This window comes from Neovison vison, chromosome 7, assembly GCF_020171115.1.
Source record: "Neovison vison isolate M4711 chromosome 7, ASM_NN_V1, whole genome shotgun sequence".
NCBI classification, from domain to species: Eukaryota; Metazoa; Chordata; class Mammalia; order Carnivora; family Mustelidae; genus Neogale; species Neogale vison.
Window position 1 is genome coordinate 180,070,980 of NC_058097.1, and position 14,438 is coordinate 180,085,417.

The 14,438-nt window shown below is 43.7% G+C and overlaps 1 protein-coding gene across 10 annotated transcripts in view; it reads left to right on the forward strand.

Moving 5' to 3' along the window:
• Nucleotides 1-14,438, forward strand: part of CD44 (CD44 molecule (Indian blood group)) — an 87,714-nt gene that overhangs the window by 69,263 nt on the left and 4,013 nt on the right. For all 10 annotated transcript variants that reach the window (XM_044259071.1, XM_044259072.1, XM_044259073.1 and 7 more), the window contains 3 exons: nucleotides 2,013-2,078; nucleotides 6,297-6,368; nucleotides 8,406-8,484. In XM_044259071.1, the coding sequence (XP_044115006.1) occupies nucleotides 2,013-2,078; nucleotides 6,297-6,368; nucleotides 8,406-8,484 (217 nt within the window). The remainder of the gene's footprint in view (nucleotides 1-2,012; nucleotides 2,079-6,296; nucleotides 6,369-8,405; nucleotides 8,485-14,438) is intronic.

Consider the following 14,438-nt stretch of genomic DNA (forward strand, 5'->3'; position numbering starts at 1 on the left):
TTCTTTGTTCCTTCATTTGCATTAAGAAACTTACATTGACGAAAAAACAACTAGAAATATTACTCTGACTAAGAAATGAGAATTGAAATCTCTCCTCCTCATGAGAGTGATTCAGTGATTCAAGTATTTCCTGCCACTCAACCATTGAATTATATTAAAGATTTGTGATTTTAAATATATATATTTATATCTGTAGCAAGGTCTGCCTCTCTTCCCCCCACAAAATGAATAAGTCTTATGAGAACCCAGTATATAAAACATGACATCTGTGATGCTCTAACTGAAATGGGGACAGAAGACTCAGAATGCCAAGTGCTTGTATTCTTTCCTCTGTGGTGCTCACCCAGAGCTTCCAGAAAAGCAGTTTTTAAAAGTACTCACTTTGGTGATATTGGCAAGACCAAGCTCCTCACACTCTTTGATTAATTATTCAGCATGGTTCTGCCCTCGGTTAGGAAACATCCCAAGTAATATTGTCCGTTTTCTTCCAAAGAAATGAATCTTAGAGCACTGCTCTTTTCTCTTGGCAGAATAAGGACTGTGGTTCAATCAAATGAATTTAAATTTCAAATGGCAATTTTCAAAGTCATAGTATCGCGGAACGGTTACATAGCCTATTTGTTGGTAAATAAAATGCTTTCTACAAAATTGATACTCACATATGTGGATGCCTTCTGTTCCATGGTCAAACAGATTTTCTGTGGTTCTTCATGGATTAAATGATCAGTAAGTGATTCAGCTGTCATCCTTGGTTTTCTTCCAAGCCACTCAGATAAAGCTTATTTCTTCCCATACATTTTTCTCTGTTTTGATGCTTAATGTTAAGAACTAAAACATTTGCCATTGTGCTGGTGGTGGTGACAATGGTGGTGACACTGGTGGTGGTGGTGTCGGGGGTACTGGTGTTGGCATTTAAACAAATGCTATTTTTGAGTATTCTAACTAAGGAACAAAACAAGCTGTCTCCTCTATACAGTTACATGAGAGGTGACAGGATGCCTACTTCTGCCTTCTCTAATCAAGAAAATGGTGATGAACAGATTACTATACTTTCCTTACAGGTCTTCATAAGAGGTGACTATAGCCATTTATGAAACCATTGTGCCTTTTTGTTGTTATTATTGTTTGTCTTGTTGTTGTCTTGCTTTTGTTTTGTTTTTTTAAGATTCCAGCATGTTGGAAAATATGTGGGGAAGAGGGAGAAGAGGAGGGGTTTCCATAGGCTGAATCCCAGATTTGACCTGTGGACCCTGATTTGAGTAGTTCGTAAGCTTGTCTCAATCTAAAACCTTTTGGTGATAGATGTTTGGGACAATGGGATTATATTAACTCTTGGTGTTGAAAATACAAATTTAAATTTTGAAAAATGTTATTTTTTAAAACATAGTCTAATAGCCAGGTCCACATTTTTACATGTTAGCTCTCATCATCCTACTCCTTTTTCACTTATTGTCAGGCTCTTTTCCCCTAAATAAGCAGTTGACCTTTCCCTTTGAATTTTTACATAATTCAACACCAAGATCCTTTACTGCACACCAAAACCATTTTCTATTTCCTGCCTCTGAGAAATCTCTTTAAGTGGCTCACATTCTGAGTCAGAGAGTACACATACTCCCAGTAATCACATTTGTGTAATTCAAAGCATATAGTCTTTATTTCAAAGACACAGTATCATGTTCCAACCTCAGATCTGTGAAGACATCATAATATTTTTGTTAGAGTGTTATGTTCTTAGATTTCTACCAAAACCACACTTCCTGTGGTCATCCTGGATGGTTTGTGTTGTCCCAGTTTCTTTCATTTTGATGAAAATCCCTAGCCTACTCACCAGTGAATCCAGCAATGAACAGTAATTAGTACCATGGAGCCATTCAAGGCTCCTTGCATTGGTTTTTTGGTGACCTTTAAAACACTAAACTTGGTGATAGGATGTCCGAAATTACAAAAGTGAGGAAATGCGGACTGCAGTGGGGAACACCCAGTAATGAGCCTGTTCTGATTACTCCTTACAGGAGACCAGGACTCATCGGTTCACCCCAGTGGAACGTCCCATACCACTCATGGATCAGAATCAGCTGGTGAGTTTGCACGACTGTAGTCATTTGCTATTATCATCATTGAGCCTGCTGATGATTAATAAAGCATGAGTCAGTGTCTCGAGAAGAGTGGTTCTCAGACTTCCTTAGCACGCATCACAATCGCGGAAAGTACTTATTAAATCTCACTGCTGGGCCCCATTCTTCAGGTTTCTGAGGTGGTAGGTCTACTTCTGGTAAGTTCCCTGGTGCTGCTGGTGCTGCAGGGACGGGGACTGCCCTTTGAGAACAACTGTGTTGGAGAGAAGTCTTCCATGTGGAAGGATTGGGAAGAATTCAGGCAGGGTCTCAATTTCACATTATACTGCTCCAGTCTGATTAAGAGCATGGGTCTTGGAGTATGAATGGCCTGAGCTTGACCCCAGCTCCTGCATATACTAAGGATGTTGCTTAAGGGATTTGAGACTCAGTTTCCTAATAATTAAAAATAAGATAATAATAGTTGTCACAGGGCATTGTTTGTATACTATATATAGTATACACTATATATACTATATATATATATATATATATATATACTAATATATACTATATAGTATATAATACTATATACTATAATATAATAGGATGACTATTCATCCTACAAGCCCTGTGACCTTTGAAAGTATGGTTAGCATCCCTATATTCCAGACGAGGACACTAAGACCCCAAGAGGGCAAGTACCTTGGCTGGGTTGACATGACAGGTGAGGTGAGTGGTGGAGCTGGGTTTCAAGCCCTGGGGTCTCATATTGCCTCTATAAGTATGTTCTGGAGAAAACACTCCATAATGACCATAATTACTGCCAGGCACGTATTATTAAATGGATACATGTTTGCTGGGACTCAGATCACAGCCCTGGAAACATTACTGCAGGCATCAAAGTCTGACACGAGGCAGGTTTACTTGTGACTGGTAATGCTGGGACCACTGAAAGGTTCTTCCGATACCGGTGACCCTGATATCATTAGTCCAGGTGACTCCATAAAAACCAGGGAATCCATCTGGACCATGGTCTTCCCCTCATGCCCAAGTCAGGGCTACAGTTGCCTCCGGACCTAAAGATTCACAAGCTTAAAGCAAATATGTAGACGGTTATTTACAAGGTGGCTTGGTAATAAGCTTTCATGCAAGAGCACGGGATAGAAGGTTTCATTAGAAATACTTCTAAAGTAAAGACAAAAGTCCCAAGCTCTTTACGTTCCTTGGATGGGCCATTTAGCCTTTCCCCAACTCAGTTTTCCTTTTTAGTAAAAACGAGGATCAGGACACCTGCCCCTATTACCTCCCAGAGTTTTTTTTGAAGAATGGGAACTATCAGGAAAATGAAAAATTTTGGGAAATGATAGGGAGTTATTATTACAACCATGCTCTCTGAAATCAAGAGAGAGCTAATCCATTTGTGGTCCTTGGACCAGCACTGGGACATCTCTTCGGAGCTGGCTAAAATGCAGAATCCTCAGCCATCCCAGACCTACTGAATCAATGTCTGCATTTTAATTAGGCCTCCCCCAACACTGGGTGTTTTGTATGTGCCCTGAAGTTTGAGAAACTCTGTCCTAGACTGTTTTTCTCACAGTCAAGGCCAGTTGAATTATCTCTGTGCACACGTCTCAGGTTGTATCTCATCTCCAAATTACAGTGTCAAGTGTCCGTCTTGGCAGAGTTTGCTTTCCCAGCCAGCCCTCCTCTGGCTGGATTTGCAGACCTCTAGGGTGCAAGGTGAGGCCTGCTCTATCTCGTTCATCTTCTCTGGCTTTCGCTTGAAGTGAGAATCAGGTGGGCGGGAGCGGTCTCTTTTGTTTGACTCCTGTGCAGGTGTGTATTGTTCAAGTGGGAGGTTTCATCTTGTTGTACACACACCCAGATCTTTCCTTGCTGGGAGCACTTTTTTTGAAAACCAAAATAAAGAGATTATCATCCATTAGTGGCCTCCTTTTCAAATATCAAAGGCTGCTATGAGTCAGAGGAAGACCAGGAAGAGAGACTATACTGCTTAGATGGGCTTTCAAGCCCAAAGATCTCCAGTGTAGATGGCCAACATCCCATGACCCTGCAGGTTAAGACGTGCCAATGACCAAGAGCCCTGAGGGGTGGGGGCAGCTAGGTAAAGCACCTTGGATTCCTGAGGTTTGAAAAGTTTAAGGCCACTGTCCTAGTGGCATGAGGTGTGTTGAATGGCCAGAGGTCTGGTAAGAATTTGTTTTGTTCCATTTTGAGTTTAACAAAAACATCAGATGGCATAAACGGGAGTCATCCTCTCCAGAATAACCACCATCATCAAAATTTCACTGTCCACTGTCTAAAGTTTGACTCTTTGCAGACATCATCCTTTCATCCACCCCTGGCCATCTTCATCCCTTGCTTAGCCAGACGGACTGCCCTGATTTGCTTCTCCTTCCCTTGGTAGACTTCAGAATATTGCAGTGGGTTCCCCACGGGTAGGAGGGAGCAAGTTCACTTTTGTGGGATATTTTCAAATTATGCTTTGAAGCAGCGGAGGGAGCATAAAATACAAAAGACAAAGCTTTAACTTAGGTGAGTCTCTTCACGAGAGGGCTTAGAATTTTCTTTTAAAACACGATGCCTCGTGCACCCGAATGTTTATAGCAGCAATGTCCACAATAGCCAAACTATGGAAAGAACCTAGATGTCCATCAACAGATGAATGGATAAAGAAGATGTGGTATATATACACAATGGAATACTATGCAGCCATCAAAAGAAATGAAATTTTGCCATTTGCGACAACATGGATGGAACTAGAGCGTATCATGCTTAGCGAAATAAGTCAAGCAGAGAAAGACAACTACCATATGATCTCCCTGATATGAGGAAGTGGTGATGAAACATGGGGGCTTAAGTGGGTAGGAGAAGAATAAATGAAACAAGATGGGACTGGGAGGGAGACAAACCATAAGTGACTCTTAATCTCACAAAACAAACTGAGGGTTGCTAGGGGGAGGGGGGTTGGGAGAAGGGGGGTGGGGTTATGGACATTGGGGAGGGTATGTGCTTTGGTGAGTGCTGTGAAGTGTGTAAACCTGGCGATTCACAGACCTGTACCCCTGGGGATAAAAATATATGTTTATAAAAAATTTAAAAAAAAACCATAAAAGCTCATTTGGGAATGAAAACAAAACAAAACAAAACAAAAACATGATGCCTCCCTCGTTTTGATGAGCCAGCCTCCCAGGAAGACTGTGTATTCTTTTTTTTTTTTTTTTTTTTTTTTTTTTGGAATGTCCGGTTAGCCAACACATAGCACATCATTAGTTTACGATGTCATGTTCAGTGATTAGAGCTGTGGGTTCTTTGTCTTGAGATGTTTCCTTCCAGTTTGAGATGCTTTGTTTCTCTATTTTGTTTTGTAGTGGTAGAAAATATTCATTCCTCTGAAAACAAGGCATGTTTCAATAACATATTAGCAGGACCTCTAATAGGGTGATTTTTCCCGGACAGGAAGGGCCATTGCCCCCTAAATCCTTATTTTTTAATGTTTATTTTCGTGTCTGTGAAGACACTGGATGCGATTATTAGATTTGCTTTGGACTTCCTAGAGCATTTGAGTCCTCTAGGGATCTTGTTAAAATGAAGATCCTGACTCAGTAGATTTGGGGTGGGGCCTGAGATTCTGTCTTCCCAGCAGGCTCCCGACTGATGCCAGTGCTGCTGGTCCGGGGACCACACTTTGAGTAGCAAGGTCCTAAATCAGAAATAGGATGGAGCAACTACACACCATTCCCATTCTTTTTTTTTTTTTTTTCCCTCCACAATTCCCATTCTTGTGTACTTCCTTAAACTTCTGTGAAATTGTGATGAAGTGGATTTTTATTCTTATCCCCGTTTTCTGAGTGAGAAAAGACCTGGAGAGGGTAGCTTGACTCAGCAGATATCGCTAGCAAGAGGCGGAAGCGGACATGAATCTAGGGCTGCCCGGACTCTGGGAACCTGAGGTCTTATACACTGCACAGCCCTGCTGGTGAGAATTCTCATGTTCTTGATGAACAGTGACATTTCCAGATACTGGATTTAATCAAACCAGTTCTTCTGGCGAGAAGTCTTTGATGTAACACTTTATAAATGTCTGTGGCTTGAATCTATAAATAGCTTCACAGTGATGCAGGAGGTAGAGAGTTTCGCCGTGTGTGCTGCTCTGTAAGGAGCTCATCGTTAGGCATTCCAAACTTTGGTTGAGAGATACTGTTTTTTCCCCCTTAGGACACTCAAGTGGGAGTCAAGAAGGTGGGGCAAACACGACCTCGGGTCCTATGCGGAAACCTCAGATTCCAGGTAAGTTTCAAGCTGTGTGGCAAAAAATAAATAAATACTAAAAAATTCATTCTTTGCAAGCTAAAAGGTGAATGAGAGCACTTGGTAGGGGAAAAAATGGAACTTTCTTTTTTCCGGGTCCCATAAATAGAATGAGCTAATATTCAGACCTGTCCCTGGCCTGTCCCAAAGAAGGGGCACGTTAGCTACTAAAGTTTCCTTCCCACATGAGTGATCCGTCACCCAGGGTCACACCTGTCCCATACCCAGGTCCTTCCTATCCCGGCCCAATTTCCGCTTTATATCTGGGGTTGGAGGGCAGCATATAAGTTTCACACTGCAGACACTGGGGAGACATGAGCGCCATGTGTGTAGGAGGAGTAAAAACATTCTTCCGGTCCCTAAATGACTGTTTCTCGAGGGACAGTCTTTCCTGATCCAGACAGAAGTGTCAAAATGAGTCATATCATGCGATAAGAGGGCCGGGACACCTGTCTCTCCTGAGCATCGAGGTTTAAGGCACTCAGGGCACATTCTTTATTTGACTTGGGGTCAAAATGGAGCATTTCTAAGGGGCGGTAGGGTTACAAAGAAGAAAGCTTTTTCCTAGGGTTGTAAATTCTCTTTTTAACTTTCGCCTCTTCAGAAGCCTCTGAGCTGAGCCTCCCTCGGGGAAAGGGAAGAATGTAGGGTACCCCTTGCCCCCTTGCCTCAGCTTGCCTGAGCACAGCTGGGACAGGGGTGGTGGAGATGCGGTTTGCAGTACTCTTCCCGGCTCTAGTGAGCACAACAAGAGAGACCAGAGAAAAGAACAGAAATGAGGCTACCTGTTGGCGTGCCCACCTCCTGACTCCATCTCCCTCCCCACCCTCACCTAACCAGGTGGAGGCCAGGCAGGGGCCAACCTGAGCAGGAAGTGGGAGGAAAACCAAGACTCCCAAGGGGGAGTGGCCAGTCAATGACTTCCCATCCTTCACGGGTCCTGAGCTTCTATCTCACTGCACAGATATACAACCCATGTGGCAAGAGGACGTATTTAAGTTGTCAAGTCATATTTTTATCCCCTTAAAATTTGATTGTAAAACCCATATATAACATCTTAACGGTCCACAAGTGATACGTGGAGACACTGGAGAAAATAGAAACCAAAGGACAAAAATGTAAATCATTTGTTAGCTCCCCCACCGTCTGTAAATGCCACGGTTCCCATTTTCATAGATGTCCTTCCCATCATTTTAAAATGTAATTTATATACAAAAATGTAATTACAGCACGCATACTGTTTAATGAACCACCGCCACTCCCCAACGGGTTGCCTGCGGCTTTCCAATGTCAGTAAATATTCTTCTCCTGTTCTCACTGTGCAGAATAAAGTGGGTATGACCTAATTCCGGTAACTGATCCCTTACTCTTACATTAGTTGTTTCCAAATTTTATTATTAGAAATAGCACGCAATGAACATCTTTTAAAATGAATTTTGAGGTCCTATCAATTCCCAGAAGCAGGAATCAAAAGCTGAATCAAAGGCATGCACATTTTGAAGGATAAGATTTACCAAATGACCCCCCCACACACACTGCTGACCTGGTGAATGTGCAGAAATTCAGCCTTCCAAAGGGGGTGTCCTCTTCCCACCCACTAGGGCATGGCCCCCATTTGTGTTTCTTAATAAAACACAAGGTGGATGCTCTTATATAGAAGAGGAAAGTTCCTTTTGAGGGAACATAAGTTTCCTTTAGTCTCCTTAATCTCACTGCGCCAAAGGCATTTACAGGTTTCTACAGGTCAGTCTATGCTTTTTTTGGAGACATGCTTCTCCTGGAGGAACTTGAAAATTCTGACTGGTGGTCAGAGTTCAAAATAAGAGGACTGTTGGGCAGACACTTATAGCAGAGTTGGTCTGGTGTTATCTGCCAGCTGGCAGGCCCTTTGGCCAAACTCACCTGTGGTGCTGAGTATAGCTCTTGTTTGGACCAGATCAATTTATAAAGTGCATTTTTGTTTTTACCAAATGTATTTCCCAAGCTCATGGTTGTCTGTTGGTTCACTCTCACCAGAATGGCTCATCATCTTGGCCTCCCTCCTGGCCTTGGCTTTGATTCTTGCCGTTTGCATCGCTGTCAATAGTCGAAGAAGGTAAGGGGATGCATCTTGGGGCCTTTGCTTTGAAAGGACATCACTTATGGGGCACCTGGGAGGCTCAGTTGGTTGAGCAGCTGCCTTTGGCTAGGGTCATGATCCTGGAGACCCTGGATCGAGTCCCACATCAGGCTCCCTGCTCGGCAGGGAGTCTGCTTCTCCCTCTGGCCCCTTCCCTCTCATTCTCTCTCTCTCTCAAATATATAAGTAAAATCTTTAAAAAAAAAAAAAGAAAAGAAAAGAAAAAACAAAAGGATGTCACTTATGTGTGGGCTCCATGAACTTCCAGAGTGTAGCCCCTGGAACCAGCAGGCTCAACACCCTGGGAACTTGTTAAAAATGCAGAATCTCAGGCCCTATCCAGATCTCTTAAATCAGAATCTGTGTTTTTTGACAAGATCCCAGGGACTCATGTGCATGGTACAGTTTAAGAAGCCCTGCTCTGGCACGTTCTTTAGATAAAAGAGACCCTGTGTTTATTTGGACCATCACTTTTAGGTAATGTTTAATCTTTCAAGGTTCTTAAATACTTCAGAGTTAAACCCATGGAGACACTATCTAATGAAATTTATAAAATATCTCACCTGGAAGGCATAAAAGTATGTACCTATTCATTGACTAAATACTATTTAGTAAGTACACTCACCATGCACAAAAACACTGTAAAAAGATCTAGGAATTGGGCATTCCCTTTAGCCTGCTTATGGCCCATGGAACCTTCTAGAACCTTTACCTAAAATAAGCATTGGGTTTCTGTGGCTTTCTTGCTGTTTGTGTTCTTTTTGTTTTGTTTTGTTTGTAATGATACTATTTTGTATTTCCTGGAAACTGTAGTTGAAAGGATTCAGGTTATTGCTTAGGAAGAACTCTCTGACAAGAGGTCTATGAAATGATGAAGAATTTTCCTTCGAAAAGTCTGAATAAAGACGATCAAACAGCATGTGAGCTGTTGTCATATGCTCAGAGGTCCCTCTCTCTCTTCACCCCAACGAAGACCTATCATGTTGGAAGTCATTTAAATAGTGCCTGTACCTGACTGAGCTGTGTTAGTCTCAGACATAATACCACCTTATTGAAATGAAGGAAAAACTTCATTCTAGCAACATGAATTTTGACAGGGCTCTCCAAAGTGTGAGTCTCAATTTCCAGGGCTCTAAATGTGCCCTGTCTTCCTCTGAGCATATGCAGAGTAATATTCCACCTTTTATAAATGTCCCTGGAGCTTGCTTCTGATGAGATAAAAGAATTGTATTTCCAAGGAGGGCTCCCTTTATTGTATCACCAGATCATCTAACAGGCCAGAAGGGGTTCTTGATTGAGGAGAGGACCCGGAGAACATGCTAGAATCTTTCTTGTTGGCTTTTGGAAAGCAACAGCTAATTGTGTGGCCATGTGCAGTGCATGTGCAGTATCTCTGAGGTTACTGGTTATCTGAGGAAACTAGATGATGTCACTTCCTGCTGGTACAAGTTAATAAAAGTTCTATCTTAAAGTCAAATAGCTGTTGTTATCTGTACCTTTGAGAGAATGATAAAAAGAAGTAATTTTTTATCATTGATAAATTGATTAAAAAATGATCATTGATAAAAAATGATAAAAAAAATTACTCATGATAGCCAACTGTAAAAGGAACAAAAACTGGAAAAGGAAATCTGAAAGACCTCTCAGGAGGCTCTTATGACTAAATGGAAAGAGAATTTGTTTGCTGAATTTAAATAACGTGACTTGAGGGAGCCCTTACAAAGCGTCTTTATACTTTCCCTCAGCCTTCTTGTTTTCTCTTAGATTACTTTTGCCCAATTAAAGATGAATTTCCTGTTGTTGGAAATGAGTCCTTTTGTTCCAGGGCCTAGACTGCACCCCCCTCTGCTCACATGCACTGTCCATAAGGTTTGCACACGTCGCCATAGAAACATTGGCCCTAGACGCTGTCCAAGTGGGAGACTCCTCCGAGAAGCATCTCAGCTGTCCCCGAGAGCAGCTGGAGTCTGCCCAGTGGGGCTGGTTAGCTCCCACGGAGCTCCCCAGCCTGTCAGTCGCAGAAAGGGGCCCCACGGCTGCCTTCCCCCCGCACCCCCGCCCCATCCCAACACCAGCCGTCACCCTAGCAACAGGCAAACAGGGACACGCGGACCGGCACAGCGAGTATCTCACAGGGAAAGCAGCTGCTTGGATGCCGTAAATCACCATGTCCTGATTTGATAATCGGAAACAGATTTGCCACACAGCGACTGGGTGGTTAACGGCTCCCTGGGCCCCTTCATGTGCGCTGCATTTCTAAAGCCGAAAGCCCATTTCTAATCCTCTTAAAAGGCTGGGGCCTTTTTGCTTTGAACATTACATTTTAGAGAGATCCAGAATCCTATTTTCATCAAAGAAAGTTTGATGGAAAATAAGGACCCAAGGCAGACTTCCGTTTATCCAGCAAACATCTTTTGAGCGGCTCCTACGATCTGCACTGGTGAGGGAGAAAAGATGAAACACGGAAAAGATGCCATCCCAGCCTACTTGCTGGATCTGACTCAGCTGATCTTTCTGAGAACATACTATGTGCTGGGCCCTGGTGTATGAACTTTGGTTAAAAGACGAAAGGGAAAAGCAGTTACTGAAGTTGATGGGCAAAACTTGCCCACGGGCTTCCAGGACAAAGTGACCCGTGAGTCATGCATCGTAAAGATGCGGATGGAGGGGTCCTGTTGTTTCTTTAGCTTTTCCCATCCCCGTCACGCCCCACATCATCTTCCCTTGCTGTTCGTAACCAGAGTCCTTGATTTTCCACTTTCCAGTAAAAATCCTACTTCATTCCATTTCCTTAAGAGCAGACAATTATCTTAGGGGTCAGTTGGGTTGGTAGGTATCAGATGAGGCCCAAGAGGGGTTAAGTGCCTCTGCCGTAAGGATGTGATCTGATTTGTATGAAGGTGGAGGGGGGGGATGTGAGGACCTTACAAGAGGAGATTTCACAAAGCTGGAATGATTCAAGGGTGTCACTATATGGCTATGCAGAAAAGGCCTTCACCAGCTGTCAGTCTAATGGGGAATAGTCATCTTTTCTGTGCTGCCGCTTCCCAGAGGGCAGTCGTCCCCCCTCTGCTTGGTAAGTCCCTTCTGTAAAGCTCCATGGTTTAGCCGCCTTCCTTCTCTCTTCAGCTACAGTCAAGTTCACTGCCTTGTTCACCCAACCTTGTTCTGTCCTCCAGAACAAAGTTGTCCTATAGAACTTTCATCGATGATGCAAATGTTCCACATCTGCACTAATGCACAACCACCTGTGGATCCTAGGCACTTGAAATGTGGCTAGTTTGACTGAGGAGGTGACTTTTTAACTCTCTTCCGTTCTAATTGGTTTAAATTTGAATAGTGGCCCGTGGCTAGTGGCTGCCATGTTGGGTGGCACAGCTCAGACACAATGAAAAATAAATCTCTTAAGTATCTTTAAGGAGTATTGGGGTGGCAGAAGACAGAAGAGCCCTTGTTAAGTTTCTCCCCCAAACCTTCAGGATAAATTCCTCCATGCCCCAAATGTGTGCCACCTGGTTTCTTGCCCCACCCAGGCTGCCCACTCTGGAGACCTTTGAGACCCCCTCATGGCTCCTTCCACTGCTCAGCTGACTGATGCCTGAGATTTGAGGAGAAAGGAGCTGAAGAAGGGGTACAGTTTGCTAGAGATCTCCTTCTGCCCTTAGAGTCTGAAAGTCTAAGTTGCAGATACTCTGTTTATTGCCGTAACTCATGTAGCCTCAGATGATACCCTTGGCTTCTTGGACTCTGTCTCTGGTTTTACATAATGAAGAGGTTGGCTGGGCGACCTCTGAAGTCCCCTCAGCTCTTGTGTTCTCTCTGAAAGTTCTGTAACTAAAAAGAATGAAAAAAAATTATAACTTGTCTTTTAAAAGGTACTTATTAACGCTTCTGACCTGGTGACCATGGGGAGCTTCAGGGAGGCCGGTGACCTTACAGGGACGGGGCCACTCCGCACCCTTTCCTCGGCCCTCGCCCTGTGCATCTCTTCCATCAGGCTGTTCCTGGGTTATTACCTTTTCTAATAAGACAGTGATATAATAAGTAAAAAAAAAAAGGAATTAAGAACAGACAGACAGGGCGCCTGGGTGGCTCAGTGGGTTAAGCCGCTGCCTTCGGCTCAGGTCATGATCTCAGGGTCTTGGGATCTCGAGTCCCGCATCGGGCTCTCTGCTCAGCAGGGAGCCTGCTTCCCTCTCTCTCTCTCTGTCTGCCTCTCTGCCTACTTGTGATTTCTCTCTGTCAAATAAATAAATAAAACCTTAAAAAAAAATTAAAAAAACAAAAAGAACAGACAGACAGACGGACGGACTTACTAGTGCCTGGAGCAAAATTATTGAACTAGTTATTTATGGGACTCATCCTGTCCTGAAGAAGCTCAGAGCACAGACACAGAAATCCAAAAGGAAATGGGGGCAGGACAAACCCAAGCACAGTATTTCGGTGCCCCATGGGTTCAACGTTATCCACTTTTAAAATCAGCTTTCCTTATGGGGTACCTGGGTGGCTCAGTCGTTAAGCCTTTGGCTCAGGTCATGACCCCAAGGTCCTAGGATCAAGCCCCGCATGGGGCTCCGTGCTCAGCAGGAAGCCTGCTTCTTCCTCTCCCTCTCCCTTTTCCTTTCCCCCTGCTTGTGTTCTCTATCTATCCCTCTGTCAAATAAATAAATAAAATCTTAAAAAATAATTAAATAAAATCAGCTTTATTAGACAAAATAGCAAGAGTCCCTACCCCTCACCCATGCACCAACATTTTTTGTGATTATGAATCACTTTCCTACAATGTGCCATTCAACTTCTAAACTATCCCTTAGGTCAGCAAATGGGAATTGCTTTAGTAAGACACCTTCCCTCCAAAGAACACCTGAGATACCCACTGGAGAACTTGAAAAAATACAAGCAGACTTCTGCCTTCAGCCTTCTGGGCCATCTTCATAGGAAATATAATGACTGGTTGGGAGCAGCCAGAACACAAGCAAATCCCAACTCATATGGCTCTGGTTCTATGAACTACAGCCAGCGTTTCTCGAACATTCACTGTGTTCCAGATCCTGTCCTAAGTGCTTCTCCAAGGCCTTGGCTGCCCCATCCCCCTGAGAAAGAGCAACACGTGGTAATTGCAGTTACACTCCTGTGTCAGTGCTGGGCTGTGTTTCAAGGGCTTTCCACAATCCCATGAGACTGGTACTCTTGCCCACCTGATTTTATGGATAAGAAACCTGCGAGTCCGAGAGGTTGAATGAGTTGCTCCAGGCCACACAGCAAGAAGTTCTCAAAACCCAAGCCTTCCCAGCCCCTACCCCCAACTGTGCGGACTGCACCCATAGTCCCAGCTCCACGGACATGCTCCAAAGTTCAAGCAACCCCCCCAACCCCTCCTCAAGCATCATGCCAGCGGGGACAGGATCTACCTCCCATTGAGGAGGTATAATTTCTGCTTCCCCAAATAAGAGATTAAAGTTTATGGCCTTGGCAATTCTAAAGGGAATGGCCCATAATCATGAATAATAGAGGCTTTGTTTCTACAACTCCAAATATCCAGCGGCAAAGTGAACAATTCCGACTTCACACTGTTTCCAAATCTCCAGATGGCTGGCAGCATGAATAGAGCTGGGCAGAGCCCAGGCTTCTGGTCATAAAGGCGTAGATTTGAATATTGACTCTGTCTTACTAGCTGTGTGACCTCAAGCTAGTTATCAAACATCCCCAGACCTCAGTTTCCACTGCTGTGTAACTAGAATAACAGCTGCGTTGCGTGATTATTCTGCGGATTTCATGAAATTATATGTCAAGTGCCTTACAGTCAGGAGGTGTCCAATAAATGCTAGCCCATTTCCCCCTTCCCCACCTCCTTGTTGCCATGAGGCTCTGCGGCTTTGCTTCTGTTAAGCAATCTGACTTCTAGATGTGCAGCCGTAGGCCTGGGATGG